The sequence below is a fragment of the Myotis lucifugus genome, unplaced genomic scaffold (genome assembly GCF_000147115.1).
Source record: "Myotis lucifugus unplaced genomic scaffold, Myoluc2.0 scaffold_239, whole genome shotgun sequence".
Lineage (NCBI taxonomy): Eukaryota > Metazoa > Chordata > Mammalia > Chiroptera > Vespertilionidae > Myotis > Myotis lucifugus.
The window spans coordinates 571,901-594,353 of NW_005871287.1; the positions used below are offsets into that span (position 1 = coordinate 571,901).

A 22,453-nucleotide genomic window follows, 5' to 3' on the forward strand; every position below is an offset into this window, starting at 1 on the left:
ACTAAAGGCTCCTGGGGTCATTCCAGTGAAGGGCACATGCCCAGATTGTGGGCTCCATCCCCAGTAGGGGGCGTGTGGGAAGCAGCCAATCAATGACTCTCATCATTGATGTTTTTATCTCCCTCTCCCTTTCTCTCTGGAATCAACAAAAATATATTTTTTAAAACCCTATATAATAAAAGGCTAACATGCAAATCAACCGAATGGTGGAATGACTGGTCACTATGATGCGCACTGACCACTAGGGGGCAGACGCTCAATGCAGGAGCTGCCCCCTGGTGGTCAGTGCGCTCCCACAGGGGGAATGCAGCACCAGAAGCTGGGCTCATGGCTGGCGAGCACAGCAGCAGCAGCAGCGGCGGTGGCGGGAGCCTCTCCCACCTCCACAGCAGCACTAAGAATGTCCAACGGCTCCCGGAATGCGAGAGGGTGCAGAACGGACTGAGGGTCCCCCCGAGTGCACAAATTTCGTGCACTGGCCTCTAGAGAGTGTGTGTGTGTGTGTGTGTGTGTGTGTGTAGAAATGTCCCTAAGTAGGTAGCACACTGGAAACATGGAAGGCCATCTTGTCACTCATTTTTAGCAAAAAACAAAGTATTTCTCAAATACTTATTTTAAAAAGTCGAACCAGCCAGCGTGGCTCAGTGGTTGAGCGTCGACCTATGAACCAGGAGGTCACTGTTCAATTCCTGGTCAGGACACATGCCTGGGGGTTGCAGGCTTGATCCCCAGTGTGGGGCGTGCAGGAGGCAGCCAATCAGTGATTCTCTCTCATCATTGTTGTTTCTATCTCTCCCTTCCTCTCTGAAATAAAAATATATTTTAAAAGGAAAAAAGGACTGGCTGTGTGCCAACAACGGCGGAGGCTGAACCCCTACCAAGTGTCTGGAGCATGAGGCTCCAGCCATGTTCACCCTAAGGAGGCCTTGTGCGGCTGACAGTGCCCCTACTTTCCATGCTGCTCATGAATCCTGACAGGATCCCAGGGCACAGATAAGTGGCCCAGCCAAGCCGAACGCTGGGTAGAGGCATTTGTCCCAGTGCTAATTCCGAAGCTCCTGTTCGTGATCACAACTGTACTAAACAAGCACCTCTGACTCCTGGGACGTGAGGGGCCAAGTGGGGGCATCAAGGGAGCACAATACTTGGTGCTGGCAAGGCCTGTGACCTTGGTTTCTGCTCCCATAAGCCCTTGCCCTTCACTGCCAACCCTCCCGGAGCAGGCCCATGGGTCAGATGCCCTTGCCCCAAGCCCCATGTCCCTCTACCTCCCTGACTGGCTAGGGGCAGGGCCCCCAGAGCAGTCCCAGGCTAGGGCCTGGCTATGTCATCTCACCTCTGGGGATGTGACGAAGGCATGGGTCTCAGGGTTCGCGTCATTGCGACCTGTGAAGTTCCTGTTGTAGGAGGTGACGATGGTGTTCTTCTCCCCCTTCTTGATGTCCTTTCTGCCAGGTCAGAGGACAGGGTTAGGGGTGTCTGGCCTTGTCACCTGGCCCATTCTGCCTACCTCTTGAGAAGGGGTAATAGAAGACCCTGAAACGAGCCTCCACTGTGGGACTCCCGCAGACAGAGCAAGAGGAACCTTGGGGCTCACAGGTTCACCAGAGACCAGAGGAAAGACAAAGGCAGAGCCAGACCAAGGCCTGACTCGGCCAACCTGGACCACCTCCCCGCTTCAAATGGCTCTGTGGGGGCCCCTGCTATGTCCATTAGGATGAGGCCTCCTTGGCTTCTTCCCAGTCTCGGCTTCAGTCAGGTGGCCACTCAGTCCCACTGCAGGGCTCTTCCTCTTTACTTCCAGCCCAACTTTCCAGTCCTGCCTGAAGCTAGAGTCTCGTCTCCTTCCAATAACATCTCCCCTCAACTTCTGGGGCCCAAACCCCAGGACACAAGGGACTATCCAACCAAAGACGTGCCTCTCACCTGTCCCACTGGCCAATGCAGGGGCCACAGGCATTGGCCAGAACAATGCCACCCACATCCCTCAGGACCTGTGCCTGCAGGGGAGAAAGGAGGACAGGCGTTATCAGGGGCAGGGAAAGGTGGCTCAGCTGCTTGAGGGATGAAGAGCTGTCTGGAACCCTGGGGCAGCTGCAGGGACCTGAACAGCCCTCCCCGACAACACTGTGGCTTGTCCCTCCTGAAGCCACATTCCTCAGCGGTGGGAGCCAGGGGTAGGGGCACATGGGCACTCACATAGCCGTCCCGCTCAATGGTGGCGCGGATCTGCTCAGAGCCCGGTGTGATGGTGAACTGGGACTTGCACTTGAGTCCGTGAGCCAGCGCCTGCTTGGCCACAGCTGCTGACCGTCCCATGTCCTCGTAGCTGGAGTTGGTGCAGCTGCCGATCAGACCTGGCACATTGTGGGTGGTGGGGCCAGGAGTCAGGAGGAGACAGTGACCAGAGGTCTCCACTGACTTCAACGACCCAGACCTGGTCAAGTGTTCACCAACTGTGCTGGCCAGGGGCTGTTCTTAACAGACACCAGCTAGAAGCAACCCGACTGTCCTGAATGAATCAGCTACTCATGACCCAGCCATTGAAGGGAAGTCAGTGACCACTGAGCCGCCCCTGCTCTTAGGATATGTACTCTGCAGGTGTGTGCACACCAGGGGGCTCCACTGAAACAGGCCACTGCTGGTGAGGGCGACAGGAGATGCTCATTCTCTTCCTTTAGACTTTCTGGAATTCTCTGGTTTTTAAAAATTGGTTTATAATCAGGGGGAAAGAGTTCTTTTTAAAAAGTCTATTATCACAGTAATTACAAAAGTCAGGATGACATACTATCTATAGGTATCAAGACAGTCTAATCTCTCTTATCAATTCAGGTATTTTTTTCTAATTACTAAACCACCAAATATTTTATTTGCTTCCACTAGTAAGGTAGACCACATTATACAGCACTTCATGCCACACACTGCAGAGAGCTCTTTTCATGTATTGACTTGTCATTCCTCCCAAGAACTTCGACGAGTAAGTACGATGACCACCCCATTTTACAGACAGAGAACCAGGGCGTGGGGAGTGAGGGGACCTGCCTGTGATCACCCCCATTCACACACAGGCCACCTGGCTCCGGGCCGTGCTCTCCACAGCCACACTTACTGTGACAGCGGCAGGGGCTAGTGACGACGACATGCCAGTGTGTCCGTTTACAGAAAGTAAAACCAGGCACCCTGGGTAATATGGTGACATGTTTGTACAGAAGGACACACACATGCACATGTGCGTGTGCACAGAAACAGCACACATCTCAAAGAGCTCCTAGAGCCGGTTTCTCGTTGGGGGCTGAGATGAGGGGTGTTTCACAATGAGCATATTTCTTTTACACCAGTAAAAAGTAATTTCTTTAAAAAGCCATAAAAAAACTCCAAACAATTTCAGAAAGTGCCTGGTACATTTAGGAAGTACCCGGTGAGCACAGGTGACTGCCCACAGCCCCGCAGACCCACTGGCCCTGAGGCCGGCTCCCGGCGGAGGGGCAGCAGCTCACCTACTCGGATGTCCACAGGCCAGCCTTCCTTCTCGGCCACAGCGCCCACTTCTGCCACAGAGTGAGCCAGGTCAGGGGTGAAGGGCCCATTGATGAGTGGCTTCAGCTGAAGAAAAACGGCATGAGAAGCAGAAAGAGAGGGAGAGAACACATCTTGGAGCGTGACAGCCCGTCTTCCTCAGAGGCTGTCTGGCCCCTGCTCACCAAGTCCCTACAGAGAGCCTGGGAGGCCAACTCCTCCCATGGCCTGCCTGTCCTCTGGCCTGGTCTGCGGTCTCAGGGCCCCAAACTGCTTAAGCCTGGGAATCTCGGGCCTGACCTCTGACAACAAAGCAAACTCCAGGACATACTCTTGGCTTTTGCTAGAGCTAAGGTGTGGCAAACTGAACCAGTTTCCGAATCAGCCACAGCCCCCTCTGCACGGCCCTTGGCCATACAGCCCTCCTGCAGCCCCTCCCAATGCACTGGAGCCTGATTCAGGCGGCAGCTGGCAGGGGCACTGGGGAGCCAGAGCCCAGGAGCCCTGCTAGTGTGCAGGCCAGGGCCCTCCCTGACTTCCCCAGGGCACCCCAAGTGCACCCTCAGAAACTCCTTGGATCCAGTTCCCTTCCTCACCTCATTAAGGTTAATTTCAATCACTTGGTCATATTGGCAGCCAGGGTCAGGTACCAGGTGATCCTTGAACTCCTCAGCTAGCTTGGCAATTTCTGAAATCAACAAGGGAGGGAGGCTGAAGTACTGTATGTGAAACAGAAACTGGTCATGAGTCCTTGAGGCCTCATCCATCCATCCATCCAGCCATCCAAGCCACAATCACCCTGCACCTGCCAAACACTGGGCCCTGGGCACTGATGGCAAACAAAGAAACAAAACAAGCAGCATAGGACGCTGTCCCTGACCTGGAGGAGCTTGTCTAGTGTCAGTGAGCCAGCATGACAATACGCTGACAGACACAGGAACATGGGCACACAGGAGAAGCCAGCTGAGATCAGGGAAGGCTGCCTGGAGATGAGAAGTGCTGAGTTTTGAAGAAGTTACTTGGTAATGGACAGGAGGGGAGGGCCTTCCAGGAGTGACTCCATGTGCTCAGAGTTCAGAAGCGAACAGACTCGCTCTCCCCTCAGCGCCTTGGCCTCTGGCTCCACCAATACCGCCCTACTGAGGCTAGAGATGCCAAACTAGAAGCTCAGGGAAGCTGTGAGGGAGGCTGGGAAAGTGGTTCTTGTTAACAAATGCTTTTCCTCCTCCCCTTGTTAAGGCAGGAATTACAAACACAACCAGATCCATGCCATTTCCAGAGCTTCTCGCAGGGGGCACCAGGGCCAGGCCAAGAAGACTCAACACTGAGCACCTGAGGCCCTCTGAGAAGCGGGTGAGAACGAGACACCCAACTCCGAACCAAGAGCACACACACAACTGCAAACACTTTGAGGGGCTCTTCAGAGCCCCCGAAGCCAGTCCGGAGACGCCGGGTTTAGGAGCCCTGTCCTAAAGGGAAGGGTGTAGCTGATGACTATTCTGCCCCCACCACCCTGCCCCCGCCGGCTCACCTGCCCGGCCTGTCTTGTTCAGGTAAGTCTTCATTCTGTGGTTGTAAGGGAACACCGACGTCGTGGCCCCGATTTCTGCGCCCATGTTGCAGATGGTCGCCATGCCTGAGGAGAGAGAGCCCTCGTGTGGGTCCCACACACCTGCTAGGTGTGCTCACCACCTTCACACCAGGGAGTGGGCAGCCCTTCCTCCCTTGCTCACACGGCCACCTAGTGGCCCAGGTTAAAACCAGGGCCAATGAAGAGAGGCCATGGGGGCCAGAGCTGTTTTTGGGCTCAGAGAAGCTACCGGGTAGAGTGAAGAGAAGACAAGATTCAGCCCCTACAGGCCGAGTTCTAGTTCTGGACTGGCTGTCCTGCTCAGCAGAGTAGCAGCCAATGTACTGAAGGCTGACCTGGCCCGAATGCCTGTTGCAACGGTGTCTACTTTGCAGGTAAGGGAACTAGCTCAGAGGTCCCAGGTCATGCCATAAAGCAGATGCAAGTGCAACATTCAAGTCTAGGTCTGCCTGCCGTCTTTTAGCCACACCATGGTGCTATGTGGAAATGTTGCTGGCTCCCAGGCTTTCCAGCAGTAAGACTGGAACAATGTCCACTGGTTGGACCACAGAGTCCCACACAGAACTGGCAAGGCTGCCTGGCCAGTACGGCTCAGTGGTTAAGTGTCGACCTATGAACTAGGAGGTCACGGTTTGATTCCCAGTCAGGGGACATGCCCAGTTGCAGGCTCGATTCCCAGATGGGGTGTGCAGGAGGCAGCCAATCAATGACTTTTTCATCACTGATGTTTCTATCTTTCTCTCCCTGCCTCTCCCTTCCTCCCTGCAATCAATAAAAAAATAAAAATAAATAAAAGAGTAACTGGCAAGGCTTACAGATGTCCTGACTGCTGTCAAAATACTGGCCTCATAAGGCCACTGGGACATAGGTCTGGGTTTGTTGTTGACTTCCTAACTGATCTGTCAATAGCAGGAAGGGCAACCTGTGAGAGCGGCCCCGCCCCCAACATGGGCAGGTGCAGGGCCAGCTGGACAGAGCTCTGTGGCCCTGAGACAGGCACCAGGAGCGCCTGGACTGGACCATCTCTCAGGCCTGGTCCAAGTCTCTCCCTGGATTTCTGAAGGCCCAGGCATGGAGGCCAGGTCATCAGGAGTGACGAGCAGGAAGGGCCCGGCTCCTCCTAATCCAAGGGAAGTGAGTGAGGCTCCAACTCCAGCCGAGAGAAGATGTGGGAAGAGGTAAGGGTAGGTGAAGCCCTGGCTCTGGCTCCCAGTCCCCCCACCACCTACCTCCGTCCTCTCTGGGTCATCCTCTGCATCACCCAAGGAGCCCCAGTGCCACGGCCGGAGCAGAAGCTGGCTCAGCCCCCAATTCTGTGTGGCCACAGGGAAGTGCCCTGCCCTCCTGAGGGGCCTCCATCTCCTCCCGTTTAATGAGGGACCTGGACTAACCATCTGCCTCTGCCTGTAAGTGTCCACCCCAAGTCCCCAAACTGACTGGACAGATTCTCCGTGGAACGCCATTCACTGCTCCTACGGCTCAACTACAGGTCCCCTTAGGCCCAACGCAGGCTGCGGCCACTTCACGTGGCGCCTTCCTCACCAGTGCAGGAGATGGACTCTACACCAGGTCCATGGTACTCCACGATAGCGCCCGTGCCACCTTTCACTGTGAGGATTCCTGCCACCTTTAAGATCACATCTTTGGGTGAGGTCCAACCGGAGAGTGAGCCCGTCAGCTTCACACCAATCACCTGAATAGATGGGGCAAGACAGCAATTACAGGTCCTGTGTGCCATGTGCCAACCAGGAATCCACCTGCTGGATTTCCCGTTTCTGCTTATTTCTCCCTGCCTCCTTTCCAAAGAGGTGGGAGGCTGACCTACTCATTCATCCTTTGTGGGTTCCACATATCCCATGCATCCTCAGCAACCACCCCTCCGCAGCCACCCGGAGCGAGCCCTCCCCGACTCCTCACCTTGGGGCACTTCAGCTCCCAGGGAATCCCAGCCATGACGTCCACGGCATCAGCACCCCCGACTCCAATGCAGATGGCCCCCAGGCCACCGCCATTGGGGGTATGGGAATCAGTGCCAATCAGAAGAGCCCCAGGATATGCATAGTTTTCCAGAATGATCTGAAAAAGATCTCAAGAAACCAAGATCTTAAGCTTTAAAAGCCTTCAGCCCCGCTAGTGTGGCTCAGTGGTTGAGCGTCGACCTATGGACCAGGAGGTCACAGTTTGATTCCTGGTCAGGACACATGCTCGGGTTGCAGGCTCAATCCCTAGTAGGGAGTGTGAAGGAGACAACTGATCAATGATTCTCTCTCATCACTGATGTTTTTACCCCCCCCCCCGCCCCTTCCTCTCTGAAATCAATAAAAAATATATACTTTTTAAAAAGCCTTCAGCAGAGAATGGAGGTGGGGCCCCAAAGGGGTCTGTAAAACTGCCCCCTGCTGAGACTGGGCCGGGGCCTCCCAGGCCCTCCTCCAGGGAGGGTCCCTCCGGTGGGTCCCCCTGCTGAGACTGGGCCAGGGCCTCCCAGGCACTCCTCCAGGGAGGGTCCCTCCGGTGGGTCCCGGTGCTGAGACTGGGCCAGGGCCTCCCAGGCACTCCTCCAGAGAGGGTCCCTCCGGTGGGTCCCGGTGCTGAGACTGGGCCAGGGCCTCCCAGGCACTCCTCCAGGGAGGGTCCCTCCGGTGGGTCCCGGAAGAGCCAGAGACGTGGGAGACAGGTGGCCTGGGCTCTTGAATTGCTCCGACAGTTCCTGGCTGTATGACTTGGGTTTGTAAGTGCTTTCCTGCACCTCAGTTTCCTCATCTGTAAAACCAGGCAGCCCGAGCCGGACTGGCTCAGTGGATAGAGCGTCAGCCTGTGAACTGAAGGGTCCCCGGTTCGATTCCCGTCAAGGGCACATGCCCGGGTTGCGGGCTTGATCCCCAGTAGGTGGCGTGCAGGAGGCAGCCAATCAATGATTCTCTCTCATCATTGATGTGTCTATCTCTCTCCCTCTCCCTTCCTCTCTGAAATCAATAAAAATATTTTTTAAAAAACAAATAAATAAAAACAGGCAAACAACAGTGCTTACCTCATGCATCACTGTGATGGCTCAGTGAGATTATGTACATTAAACTGTAATAGTGCCTGGGAGATGCATTTACTTATTATTTGCAGCGAGATCCTTTATCTGAGTTTCTGTTGCTCATCCGTCAGATGGAATTATTCCCCCACACACATATGGGTATATGGGTGTTGGGAAGGACCAATGAGATCAGAGGTGTGAAAGGCTCTATGAACTGTCAGGACCGACCAAGTGGTGGGCAGGCTCCCTGCAACATCACAGAAACCCCAGGGCCTCTGCTCCGGCCAGGCACCTGCCTGGCAGACTCAGCAAGGTACGGGGAGCCCTCCTCTTAGGAACACAGAGTTGGAAGGTCTGGCCCCTTCCCAAGATGACAGCAGGCTGGGAGGACAGGCCAGCATAGAGGAAATCTCTAACAAAAAACAACTGATGGCGAGAACTCTGGTTAACTGTTTCATTTCTCTGGCGCTCCTTGGCTCAGTCATGTACAAAGACTGATCCGTGAAGACCAGCACACAGAAGTCAGTGTGCCCACAGGATGCAGACCACAGTGTGGTCCACGCCCAGAAGGGAGAGGCTAGTGCAGACCCATGGACTACAGGAGGTGTCACAAAGACGCTGGTTATGACGGTGACCTTGGTGGTCAGCTGGATATGGCTGGGTGAATGGGGTAGGGGTGACGGTGGGAGAAGTGTATTTTAGGCTGAACTAACATCTAGAACATAAAGCTGGAAGTTCAACCATCTGTCCATACAACACACACATACACTGAGGACCTATTCTGTACTGACCTGGCTGCAGGCCCAGAGGAAGAAATAAGCCACCGTCCCTGTCCCCACCCCCAGGGCACAAAGTCGGTGGGGAAAGCACTTGGTGCACACTGGGGTCACTGTGAAGGGGTCCCACAAGAGGGCGCCAATGCTGGGCACGGGGATGGGGGTGGGGTGGGGAGGGAGTGTGTGTGGGGGGGTTGATGGGGGGAGGCCCTGGCAGGGGAGTGCAGGGAAGAATCTGCCAAGGCACTCAAGGGGGAGGGAAAGGAGCTAAGGTTTGACTTGGACATGGTGGATTAAAACTGCTGGCGAAATGACATCAAAGGGGAGAGAAAAGTAAAGAATTCCCTGGGAATTTCCTTTTTAAAGAAACAAATACATCAGGGTGTATGCTTAGTTGGTGGCCAGTGGCAGGGGTGAGCTGCCATTACTCACATCCCCAAACTCTGGCCCAGGAGCTTCCAAAAAGGCCTGGGCATTTGTACTGAGGTAGGATGGGGGACACCTGGATTAGGGCGTCCTTAGCAACAAAAGGCCAAGGCTGGGTCCCCCTGCCTCCCTGGCCCTGCCACTGAGAGGCTTTCTGGCCCCTGCAGACTCATGTGACCTGCTGCTGCCAGGCAGCCCGTCCTGGCAAGGGCGATGGTTTGAAAGGGCAGAGCAGTGATCCGTGGCTCTGGTTTCAGAGGGGGCAGTGCTGGGTCCCACAGGTCGGATTACAGCCTGACTCAGCTCATCCTGAAGGTGGCCTGGGAAGGGAGGCCTGGGACGGAGGTGGGGACGGGTCACCTTGGAAAGGTGCAGAGGCAGGTGTCCCATGTATGACAGATACACCATCAGTGCAGAGCCACAAACCAGAACAGTGGTCATGTGACGATAAGCTCAGCACCTACCTCCCCAAACAAACGCTTGCACTTACAGAGACACAACTGCCAACCAAGAGACAATTCCTCGTTGGAGAGACCCTGGAAGAACTGCTGGCCGACACGGCCCCATGGCCTATGGGACCTTCATCCTACCGATACCACGAAGGGCCAAAAAGACTCCTAGGATGCTGTGTGCCCTGAGGGGGAAGCGGGCCCAGGGTGACAGGAGGCTGCACAGCAGCAGGGAGCACTGGCACCAGGGCCAGACGCCTGGATGCAAATCCAGCTCCATCCTCGGGTCAGCTGGCATGACTCCCCCCACACACATATGGGCAAGTAGATTAACTTCTCTGTGCCTCAGTCTCCTCACCTGTAGGTGTGGCTGATAAAAGCCCCTACTCATAGGTGGTGGTGAGCACTGAGGAAGTGACTCTCTGAAAGTGCTAAGTCTATGCCTGGCCCACGGCATGTGCTCAGCTCGTTAGCTGTCCATGCAACAAGGAGTCACACTTGTGTAAAAAAAGCAAAACAAAAAGTAATACAAAACTATACTGCTTAGGAGAAGGGCAGCAAGAAACATGCCAAACGTAAAATGTTGGTTACTGAGGTGGTCAGAAGGGACTATTTTTTTAAAAAATATATTTTATTGATTTTCCACAGAGAGGAAGGGAGAGGGATAGAGAGTTAGAAACATCGATGAGAGAGAAACATCAATCAGCTGCCTCCTGCACACTCCCCACTGGGTATGTGCCCGCAACCAAGGCACATGCCCTTGGCCGGAATCGAACCTGGGACCCCTGAGTCCGCAGGCCGACGCTCTATCCACTGAGCCAAACCGGTCAGGGCAGAAGGGACTATTTTAATTTCTTACATGGAAAGTGAGAATGTGTAACTTGACATAATGAAAATTAATTTAAAAATGAAAGAGGAGAAGCCTAAGGGCTGACTGAGATGTCGTCATCAATCTCCCCTCCTCCCTCCTGAGCCCCTGCTCCCACAGGCCTGGAGGTGCCCTCTGGTTCCCTAAGGGCAGCCCGCCACCCCCCACAAAAGGCAGGCCAAGCCCTGCATTACCTGGTGAATGATTCCAGAGCCAGGCCGCCAGAAGCCCACGCCATACTTGGCACCTGCAGTTGCCAGGAAGTTATACACTTCCTGGTTTATGTCCTGTGGAGACAAATCAATACCCAGCGCATTAGTAACACAGTCTGTGTCTGGGCCGACCCTTGCTCACGCCCTCCTCCCACCCGACCTCCCCCATGGCCTGACATGCTGGCACTGTGGAGACAGGCCCTCTCTGGAGGCCTCTACAAATAGCCCCAAAGGGCTTGGCCGGTGGCCCAGGGTTTCGGCTGGCAGGCCTGGGAGGAAAGCAAGGGAGCAGAGCCAGAGCCCAGTTTTACGACTCCTGGTCGGGGAGCAGGTCCAGAACAAGTTCCTTCCCTGCCTGGGGTCTCAGTTTCCTCATTTGTAGAAGGAGCTGGGCTACATCACCTCCAAGGGCCCTCTGGCACTCAGTCCTCCCCAGGGCCAGCAGGAGGTGAGGCCACCGCAGAACTGGGTGCACTCTCCACCTGAGCCTTGGGTGCCCCATCTGTAATCCCGGCTGACCCTGACCGAATGCCCAACTACGGAAAGGGCATCACGTAACTATCCTCACCACCCATCCCAGGAGCGAGAGGTGTTGTCCTCAAGCCGTTTACAGGTGCCAAACAGAGGCTCGGAGGGGAGACCACGTTCTGGAGATCCCAGAGTTAAACAGAGAAGCCCGGGTTTGAAACCAGGCCTGTTCACCCCAGTCTGATAGGAAATAACGAAGGGCACCTTCCCGTATCTCAGAACACTAGACCGGCATCTGGCACAGCCTAGGTGCTCAGTACTTGGTAATATATTTGATGGGCCCCAAAAGAAAGACTGCCAAATGGACCATGTCCCGTGGGGGCAGCCAAACCCATTCTGCCTGTAATTAGAAGGCAGCCTCCTCAGGGGTAGGCAGGCTTCCCAGCACCGGATGGGAGCTCGGGATTTGCCTGGAAGCCATGGCATGCCCCCGGACAGGTGAGACCCCACTGACAGGAGGGTAGGACCACCTCGGACTGCAGAGTCCTAAAGGCAGCCTCTGGGCAGGAGAGCCATGCTCCAAGCAGAGGAGGGACCCACTGTCAGCCCCCCTGGGCCCTCAATAAAACACCCTCAGACCACGTAACCCCTTCACCTAACGCCAGACCAACCATGACCCTTCTGAGGGCCCATCTGGTTCTCCCAGGTGAAGGAATGGCAAACAAAGAATTTGGGTTCCCAGAGCAGTCTCTTTCCGATTAATTATTAATATACTGGCTTTTTCATTTACACACTAGTCACTTATAAAACTGGTACCAAGGGCGGGAGGCAGGCAGTCCTGTCTGGGTGCATATGCACGGGTGTCTGTGCAAGTCGGGAAGAGGCAGTGCGGTGCCCCGAGTGGTCCATCAGTGTCGGGGCCTGAACTTGGCCTAGACCAGCGGTTCTCAACCTGTGGGTCGCAACCCCTTTGGCGGTCGAACGACCCTTTCACAGGAGTCGCCTAAGACCATCCTGCATATCAGATATTTACATTACGATTCATAACAGTAGCAACATTACAGTTATGAAGTAGCAACGAAAATAATGTTATGGCTGGGTCACAACATGAGGAACTGTATTTAAAGGGCCAGAAGGCTGAGAACCACTGGCCTAGACCCTTCAGGCTGCCTGTGTGACCCTGGACAGTCACTTTGCCTCTCGCCCCAACCATGTACATCTGACCATATCCCTCCCCTCCTTAAACCCTTCAATGACTCCTGGGATGGTGCCCATCGCCCTCAAGGCCCTGACTCCACCTGCCCCCAACACCTCATCCACCCTTTCACACACAGAGCTCCAGCCCCACAATCCCTTTCACTTCCATAAAGGCCTGGAGTTGCTTCCTGCCTTGGGGCCTTTATGCACACTGTTCTCTCTAGAATGTTCTTCCTCCAGTTAACATCAACTCATCTGCTCAGGTCGGTTCCAGCCCAGGTTACATCCTCAAAGAGGTCCTTTCCCCTCCAAACCACAAATCTGACAGTTTTCTTATTCTCAGCGTCCTGTGCTTTCCCTTCATAACATATACAAACTGGCAATTTCCTATTTATTTGTGTGACTGTTTAGCTCTGTCTCCCTACCAGACTAAGATCCATGATAGCAGGGCCCATCTGTCTTGTTCACACTGCATCCCTAGCCCCTAGCAGTGTCTGGCATAGAATTAATGTTCAATAAACATTTGTTAAATAAATGGGGGAATGAGCTCTGAAACCTTATGATCCCGTGAATCTCACCTCCAGAAGGTAGGTTCTGAATTCACAAAGTAAGGGCAGGCCAGACCCTGAGGGTGGTGGCCCTGCTGTGGCAGTCAGTCACCCAGAGGGGTGATAAGGTCCCAGTTCCTGGGCATGCCCAGTTCCGGGCACACAGGCGCCTCTGCAACGCTACCATCACTGCTGCTGCGAACACGGAAACCACGGGCCTGCAGGCTGGGCTCTCTCAGCTGAGAACAAAAAGAGCCGCTGTGCAACCAGGACAAACTGGCGGGCCAGCGGGGGAAGAAAGGGCTTGAATGGGAACGCTGCCCTGAGCCTTTCCCATGGGTCTGAGGGGCTCTCTGAGCTGTGCTGACCCTGGGAGCCGGACCACTTTCAATTGCATGCCCTGCTCTGTGCCTGGCTGGGCCGAGGCCCTGCCAGCATTCAGCTCCTGCCAACTGCCCCCCATGAGGGGCGCCCACTTCCACTGCAGGGGGTGGAGAGGGTGGAGGCCCAGATCTGGGAGAGACCTGCTGTTGCCAAGTGTTGAGCACACACAAAGGTACCACAAGCAGAGCCTGGGCAGGGGCAGGGATCTGGTTCCTAAGGAAGGGTGTGGGGAATTCAGTGTGGCACACAGCCCCTTGCGTCTCATTAAGCGAAACAGAAGAAGAAGAAAGCCCCCAAAGGAGGCCAGTCAGTAAGAGAGAGCACGCAAGGGGGAGCCGGATCTGGGTCTGGCCCTAACCATCCTCCCCGCCCCCATGCGGCTGTAGGACTTGACTACACGGTGCCTTTGCTGCCTCAAATTTACATTATAGCCATCGGCCTACCTCCCTGATAGGATCTTCGGGGTCAGACGAGAGTGTGAGTGGGTGCACACGTGATGCTGGAAGAACAGGAAACTTAAACTACCCTCTCCAGAGCAGCTGCCAACATTCATCAGAACCTGATGTCTGCATCATTTTTCTAATTCTATAGAATAAAAGGGTAATATGCAAATTGACCCTAACGGCGGAATGACCAGAACAACTGCTCAACCAATCACTATGAGGTGCCCCATCTTTCAGTCCCTTTCCCTGGCCGGCAGGCTCTGATCATCTGATGGCAAACGGAGAACCTGGGGTGGGTGGTGCCACACAGAGGACAACGGCGGTAGGGGTGGGAACGGCCAACCTCTCAGTCCCTTCCCCTGGCCTTCAGGCTCCGATCGCCCAATGGCGAACAGGGAACCAGGGTGGGTGGCGGTGGGGGCAGGGCCAGAGAGCGGGCAGAATGGCTGACCCCTGGGTCCTTCCCCCCGGCTGGCAGGCTCTGATCGCCCAATGGCGAACGGGAACTGAGGGAAGATGGCCCTGATAGCAGGCCAGGCCTAGGGACTGTACCTGTGCATGAATTTCATGCGCCAGGCCTCTAGTATAACAGATAAAGGACCAGGAAAAAAATACCATCAATGTAGTAAGATTAAGGATGATTTTGTTTTTTAGGTTTTCTCTGTATTTTCTAACATCTTCAAAATGAGTAAATGATATTTTAAGAATTAGAAAAGTATAAAAACAATTTTAAAAAAAGACTATTCCCGGCCAGCATGGCTCAGTGGTTGAGCATTGACCTATGAACCAGGAGGTCATGGATCGATTCCCAGTCAGGGCACATCCCTGGGTTGCAGGCTCAATCCCCAGTGTGGGGCCTGCAGGAGGCAGTTAATCAATGATTCTCTCTCATCATTGATATTTCCCTCTCTCTCTCCCTCGAGGGCTTTGCCTCTCACCTCATGTCATACCCACTGTCCTCCCACACCACCTTCAGCTCACCTTGGCCCGACGAAGGTCTTTCTCACCCCCGACCTGGGCCTCGATCAGATGGTCACAGTGGATGGTGGACGGCACCGCCACCTTGGGCAGCCCACTGCTGATGAACTGCAGCATGGCCATCTGGGCCGTGGCGTCCTGCATGGCCACGCGGTCCGGCCGCAGCCGCAGGTACGTCTTGCCCCGCTCGATCTCCTGATTGGCTGGGTCATCCAGGTGTCCATACACAAGCTTCTCAGAGAGGGTCAGAGGCCGGTTCAGTCTGGGGGAAATGGAAGAGGTTGCTTGGTACTGTCTGCACAATCCCTGCCCACCCCCAGCACTGCCCCTCTGTGCACATGGTCACCCTGAGAGAGGGCAGGCGGGGACTGTTCCCTCCACAAGGCTGGAGCGGCCCTGCTCACTGTGGCATCTCCAGCACACAGCACAGTGCCTGGCACTTTCTAGGTGATTCGAAGTTACTTGATGAATACGTGAAACACAAGAGGTGGTGTTTTGTTCTGTTTTTAAGAATATTTGTTTTTTCAGCATTTAACCACTATTATCTCATGAGCATCGATTACATGTATTTCATACCGTTTAATCCTCACTGTATTCCTGGCATTTAATAAAACAACCAAGAGGGAGCAGAGGCCAGCGGAGTGGTGATAGTTGCTCAAGTTCGCAGCCAGGCTCTCCTTGAACCCTCTCTCGGTCCATGAACAACTCCCCTGTGCTGTCGGCCCCACAAAGACAGAGGATCCACACCAGTACCCCGACACCCAACCTGCCCACCCTCCATTCACAACCTCCACCCCAGGGGGAGGAGGCCTTCTTACCCTTTTATGCTAAAGCCTTGCCCATTAGCCCCACTTGCTCTTCCCCCATTGAGAGAGGCGTGGCTGTCAGCTCTTAAGAACAGAAACCCCTATCGCTGCCTCTGGCCTCTCACTGGTCCTCCTCTTTTCAGACCCCATTTCCCCTCCTTCCTCATCAGGGCCAAAACAGCAGAAAAGTCTGACCCTAAGGGAGGTGCAGCCCCTGCCAGGACTCAAATGCTTCCTTCTCCCCAGGGTTCCCCCAACTCAACCCTCAACCACCCACCTGAGGCGCCCTGATGATTCCCTGCTGCTGCCCACTGCACCTGGCTGCCCACACGGCACAGCAGCCCTGGCTGGACCTCACACTGCCTCCCCCACGCACGAAGCTTATGCCAAACCTGAGGCCTCCTGGGAAGGCAGAGTTCCACTCACACCCAATAAGTAAAAAAAAAAAAATGGCATCAGATTAGGAGTCAGAGGCTCTGGGTCTAGACCTGACCCTATTACTAAACCAATGTGACAGATTAGCGACAGTCCTTTTCTGGGAGCTCACCAACTCTAAAGTCCAGGACTTTGCCTGGAATGCGGTAACAGATAGCACTTATAATAAAACAGCTTTACTGAGGAATAATTGGAGTGCAATAAACTGCACATATTTAAAGTACCCGATTGATAAGTTCTGACATCTGTATACATATATGTCATCACCACAATCAAGATAATGAACACATCCATCACCCCCAAAAGCTTCCTTGTGTCCTCCCACTCGCCCCCATCCCCAAACCACCACTGGCGGTTTTCTGTCACTACAGACTGGTTTATGACAGCACTCACTTGTAGCTCGACATGGCTAGCACTGTACTGTATGTCACTCATTCCATCCTCACAAGATGATGAGGAAGCTGAAGTGCAGCGGAGGTAACGTGCCCCAGGTCACGAGTGGCAGAGCAGAGCGCAAGGAGCCCAGCAGCGTGGCTCCAGGTCCGTGCTCCTTCCATCGCCCTGCACTGTCTCAACAGGGCTCTGCTGGGAAAGCGGGGACCTCTCTTCTGCTAGCCTGGGCTCCAGCCCCTCACTCTCAATTTACCAAGTCCCTGGAGATAAGAATTCCCTCAGGAGCTGGCTCTGTGGGCAACAGCAGAGCAAGTGTCAATTCTGAGAATCTCTATGCTCTGCTGTCATGAGAAGCTTGAATAAAAATAGTGCAGGCCTGAAGCACAGCCTGCCCCCTTTTGTGCAGCATCTCCAAGGCTAGTGGGATGAGCAGTGAGTTACAGAGCACGACCCCCCTTTCTGGGTCCCAGAGGAGACAAAAAAATAGCACATGGACTTTAAAACTAAAGGCCTTGACAGCAAATGCCTGAACTAGTATAAAAAAGTCCGACAATGACAAAAGCCCAAGGACGAGTCCATCATCACATTTCCTTGAGGAGTAAAATGGGTCCTCTGTATCCCTGTCCCTCTGTCCCTCTGCTTCACCAAATGGCAGAGCCAGTTCCCAGGAATAGAACTGGACCCCTTCTTTTTATTTTTTATTTTTAATCCTCACCCAACGATATTTTCCCATTGATTTTTAGAGAGAATGAAAGGGAGAGAGGAGGGGGAGAGAGAGGCATCAATTGGTTGCCTCCCGAACACACCCTGATCCAGGCCAGAGATCTAACTTTCAACCGAGGTATGTGCCCTTGACCAGGAATCAAACCCACGAGCCTTCGGTCTGAGAGCCAAGGGTCTAACCACTGAGCAAAACCAGCTAGGACAGAACTGGGCCCCTTCTCTCAGACACAGGGTGGAGAAAGAGTCCCCCCTGCAAGTCCCCTGGATTTCCAAAACATTCTTAAATGTGTTTAATTCACTAACATCTTTTCAGAATAGCCTCACTCTACCTTCTTTTCTACCTACGGGTTTCTCAGCCGTGGCACCCCGGGCAGTTGGGGCAGATGACTCTTTGTTGTGAGGCTCTCTTCTGCAATGTAGGATGTTCAGTAGGGTTCCTGGCCTCTACCCACTAAATAACACTCCCTCCCTCACCCCCCCACCCCCCCCACTGACAACCAAAAATGTCTCTAGACATTGCTAAATTCCTCTCAGGGACAAAATTGACACCCACACCCCACCCCCGTGAGAACCCCTGCTCTATGGCAACATCCTTTATCTGCACTAATCTGGAAAATGCTGAAAGTTAATGGACTTTTCTGGTTAATGCAGGGTTGTAATAAACAGGCAAAGGAAAAAAAATCTTTTTCTGGTTAATTTTACTGATATAATTAAAACCAAAAAAATTCCCAGTGCCTTAGAGGGTAGTTTTTTGGTTAATTTAAATTTATATATTTTTATTGATTTCAGATAGGAAGGGAGAGGGAGAAAGAGAGAGAAACATCAACTATGAGAGAGAATCATTGATTGGCTGCCTCCTGCACGCCCCCCCACTGGGGATCGAGCCCGAAACCTGGGCATGTGCCCTTGACCGGAATTGAGCCAGGGACCCTTCAGACCGCAGGCTGGTGCTCTATCCACTGAGCAACCCGGTTAGGGCTTTTTGGTTAATTTTTTAAAGCAAAGACTAAAAGGTGAATAATACTCTTTGTCACATTATTGTAAAGCAAACATCTATGTTAACTCTCCTTCTAAGCACGATGAAGAGCAAGGTGGAAATGCTTTGGAGTCTAAAGGAAAATCCATCCTTTTCCCACCGAGCTATGGTCAGAGAGCTCCAAGAATAAATAAAATGTTGTTTCCTTGGGAAAACAATATTTTTACCAGATGCCATATTGATGGGGACAGTGGTTGGAAACTGTGAGTGTATGTCAGAACCAGCTGGGAAATTGGCCAGCACTCCTGACAGTTTGATGAGAGGCTGTTAAACAGCATATTCTGATTTAGTGGGGCGGGGCTAGGGCCTGGGGTTCTGCAAGGCTAACAACATCCCAGAGGATGCTGCTGCTGCTGATCCCTGGACCACGTTTTCAGGAGTAAGACCTTCATGACCCCCAAAAAAAGAAAGACCTTCACAACCTGAATCGGAATTGCTAGGGGCCGTGTTGGCTGGTTTTACAAGCTTCCCAGGGGACTCTAATGTGCAGCCTAGATGAAACCCACAAGACGGCTGGGACTGACACTGGGAGGCACTGGAGCTGGACGGACCGCAGGCCACTTCCCCAAGCTGACACTGACGTTTTTTCTTTCTTCTTCTTCTTCTTCTTCTTTTTTTTTTTTTTGGTTAGGTACCCCTACCAAAAGCTTTACTCTGAGAGAGAGGGAAACTTAGTTGAGTAGGGTTAAGAACAAATAAAGTAGCCCCAGTATGTACAAGGGCCTTAGTAACTTCCCTTTTTATGACACTGATTTTCTTATCTGCAAAATGAGGAGGGTGTAACAACCTACAGAAGTTGTTGAAAAGAATAGAAATCATGTATGTGACGTGCCTGGACCAAACTGGACACCTAGGTAGCTCCTATTAGTATGACCACCCTTGCCAAACACTCACAGGTCCTCACTACAATTAGATAAAGACTCAGTCAGTCCTTACCCTTAGAACTGACGTGAAGATACCAGTAAAGAGGCAAACAGTGACCACAGAGAGGGAGTGTGGGAGAATGGCTAGAGCACTGGATGAGGACATGGGACAAGGTCCCACCACTCGCTCACTGTGTGGCCTCAGGCAAGTTGCTTCTCCCCCTGAGCCTGTTCCCTGGCTGTAACATGGGTATGTTCATATCTGTTCTCGCTATTCCCAGGGTCACTGTCACCAGGTGGGGAGTGTTCAAGTTCCAGGAGCAGTGCTGGCTGGTGTATACCACCAGCCCCCGACCCCATCCTCCTGCGGCATCTTCGTCATCCTTCTGGTGCCACCATCTAGCCCAGGACCTGGCACACAGGACAGCAGTGCAAAGATGGCTGCCATTTTACCAAATGAGGAAAGGGAGACCCCATAAAGATATGCTCCAGATCCCACCCGAGCTCTCCTCCGGGCCCACTCACAGAAGAGGAAATAGATATTTCTCTGGCACTTAGGCCCAGTCCCAATCACCAGCTTCTTGATAACAGACTTTTCCTCGGCAGAGGGAGAAAGACCACTGCCAATCGGCAAAGCCTCTCCTCCGCAGGGACCACTGTACCCTAAGCGCCTTGCTCCTGCCATCATCCTCAGCCACTCTTCCTCAAGCACCTGCTATGCTGCCTGAAAGGGGAGGTAGCAAAAGCAGCACCTTTAGCCGTCCCCCAGCTCCCCCAGCGGCCTTACCGTTTGCGAACAATGTCGATGTTCTTCTCTAGCAGGTCATAGCGGATGTAATCATTGGGCTCGAAGTGGCTCATGGCCACCTTGGCCCGTTGGCACAGGACTGAGGCCACATGGTACTGCCGCACACCCAGGGCTTTCTGCAGGAAGAAAGGCAACAGCAACTGTCAGTGGAGGACTTAGGGTGGTCCACCCCTGAAGGATCAGTGTGGTGAAAAGTGAGAAATGACAACGTCAAGAGCTATTCAGTGCCTGCAGCCTCGGTTTCCTCATCTGAGGCACAGGGATGAAACAGATGATACAGCAGCCACAAGGAACACAGCTTGTGGCAGGAGAAAGGGTAAGGGACTTGTAGCCAGAATTGCTGGAGCAAAGTCAAGTTCTATCAGCTTAAGAAATCCATCATCGCCGAAACCGGTTTGGCTCAGTGGATAGAGCGTCGGCCTGCGGACTAAAAGGTCCCGGGTTCGATTCCGGTCAAGGGCACGTACGTTGGTTGCGGGCACATCCCCAGTGGGGGATGTGCAGGAGGCAGCTGGTCGATGTTTCTCTCTCATTGATGTTTCTAACTCTCTATCCCTCTCCCTTCCTCTCTGTAAAAAATCAATAAAATATATTAAAAAAAAAAAAAAAAAGAAATCCATCATCATTTGAGCACCAGAGGAGATAGGAAATGGGGGCATAACCAGCTCCGCTGATGACAGGGTTAGTGGAAAGAGGAGAGGAGAACATCTGAAAGTTCTCAGTAAGCTGTGAAGCACTAACCACGGCACGGCTGCTACTCCACTGCACTACACGTTCCTTGAGGGTTGGTATCAAGCGCTATTTGTCTTATTTATCTCTGTATCTAGACTACCTGGCACATACTAGAGATTCAATACATGACTGTTGAGTAGATGGAAGAATTAATGAGGAAAACTTCATCCATGAACTTTGGATATTTTATCATCCCTTCGACTAGGTAATAAAAAGGATAGCTTCTACGTGGCTCCTTTTCTTTGACTGCTCCTGGGGAAGACAGTCGCCATGTTGTTAAGACATTTCCCTGGGAGAGGCCTACCTGGGGAGGAACTGTGGCCAATAACCAGCACCATGTTGCTAGGTGTGTGAGCACACCATCTTGCAAGCGAGTGTTCCAGCTCCAGCCAAACCTTCAGATAACCGCACCCCTGGCTGACATCTGGACTGCAACTTCTTGAGCGATTCTGACCAGAACCACCCAAACAAGCCACTCCCAAATTCCTGGCCCACAGAAACTGAGCAAGAAATGTTTGTTGTTTTAAATACTCTATGTTTGGAGGCAACAACCTGTTATACAGCAATAGATAAATGATTGTTATGATGGGGTCTGTATAAGTTCATTTTAAACTGTGGGTGACAACCTTCCAAGGGTTCATTGTGACCGGGGAAGAATAACTGAACCCAAGAAGTGACAGAGGGAAAGGAACAGCCACTTCCCTTCAAGGTGGTATTCCCTGTCTACGGGGGATATGCCCTTGGGCAAGGACAAGGCAAAGCTCAAGCTACTGCCCAGCTTCCCTTCTTTGTGTCACCAGGACATTTAAATCCAACCCCTGCCGATCTCAGCATCTGAACCAATACAAGTGCGCATGTGCCATTCCCTGTGCAGGTCACCCAGTGGTGAACACCAACCCCACTCGGAACAGCGCCCCCAGCACTGCCCACCTCCCCCCACAGCAGGAGGGAGCTCTCAGTGCAGACTTCAGCTCCACTGGTCCTCCAGCTCAAAATCCACCAAGGGGTCCTCGCTCTCTACCGCACTGGGTAGGGGTGAAGAACCCACCAAGGACGCATCAGAGGACTTGGAACAGCCTGTACACAGAAGGACGAGGGCGCTGCAGCTGCAGCTACAACCTGCCGCCACCCCCGTGGGGCGACCTGGGCTTGAAGTCTGGCACGCCATTTACTATCTGAGTCATCTTGGACAATTAACCCTCGTTAAACACTCATTTCCACACAGAGCTATTGTGAGGACAGGAGCTTACATAAGCACTGGGCGCAGTTTCTGTGATTACTCCAGTGCATTCACAAGCAAGCACTCAGCCTCTGTGTTTCTCACACAAATGAGAAACTACACAAGCTGTTCTGCCACTGGCTTTTATCATTTGTCAACATGTCTTATACATCTTTCCAATGTCTATATACAGATCTATCGCTTTCTTTTTGTAAATTAACTGCCCACCCCTCCCCAATATGCCTTTTGTCTAAGTCAGGGGTGGGCAACCTTTTTGTGAGTGCGTGCCAAAACCAGCAAAATCTCTGACTCAAAATTCTTCTGCGTGCCAACCCTAATTTTTTGAGAACATGTTACGCCTACTTGATATCTCTTAAGGCGTACGTATGTGAAGAACCTTGAAGAAATAATAAAATTCATTCGAGAGACAAAAACACAGTAGATGATGATGAAAAATACATTTATTTTTTAATGTATACATGTTCTCTGACAGTCCGACAGAAAACTTTATGACTCCGTTTGATATCAGTGGGACTTTTGCTGCTGCATCACTGATG

The 22,453-nt window shown here is 52.9% G+C and overlaps 1 protein-coding gene across 1 annotated transcript in view; it reads right to left on the bottom strand.

The window, feature by feature from the left end:
• ACO2 (aconitase 2) overlaps positions 1 to 22,453 on the bottom strand; it is a 43,472-nt gene that overhangs the window by 3,865 nt on the left and 17,154 nt on the right. Inside the window, 11 exon segments of the mRNA XM_006109798.3 lie at positions 1,337 to 1,448; positions 1,927 to 2,000; positions 2,200 to 2,357; positions 3,498 to 3,603; positions 4,113 to 4,204; positions 5,048 to 5,152; positions 6,650 to 6,800; positions 7,025 to 7,183; positions 10,846 to 10,938; positions 14,885 to 15,143; positions 19,925 to 20,061. Of these exon segments, the coding sequence (XP_006109860.1) occupies positions 1,337 to 1,448; positions 1,927 to 2,000; positions 2,200 to 2,357; positions 3,498 to 3,603; positions 4,113 to 4,204; positions 5,048 to 5,152; positions 6,650 to 6,800; positions 7,025 to 7,183; positions 10,846 to 10,938; positions 14,885 to 15,143; positions 19,925 to 20,061 (1,446 nt within the window).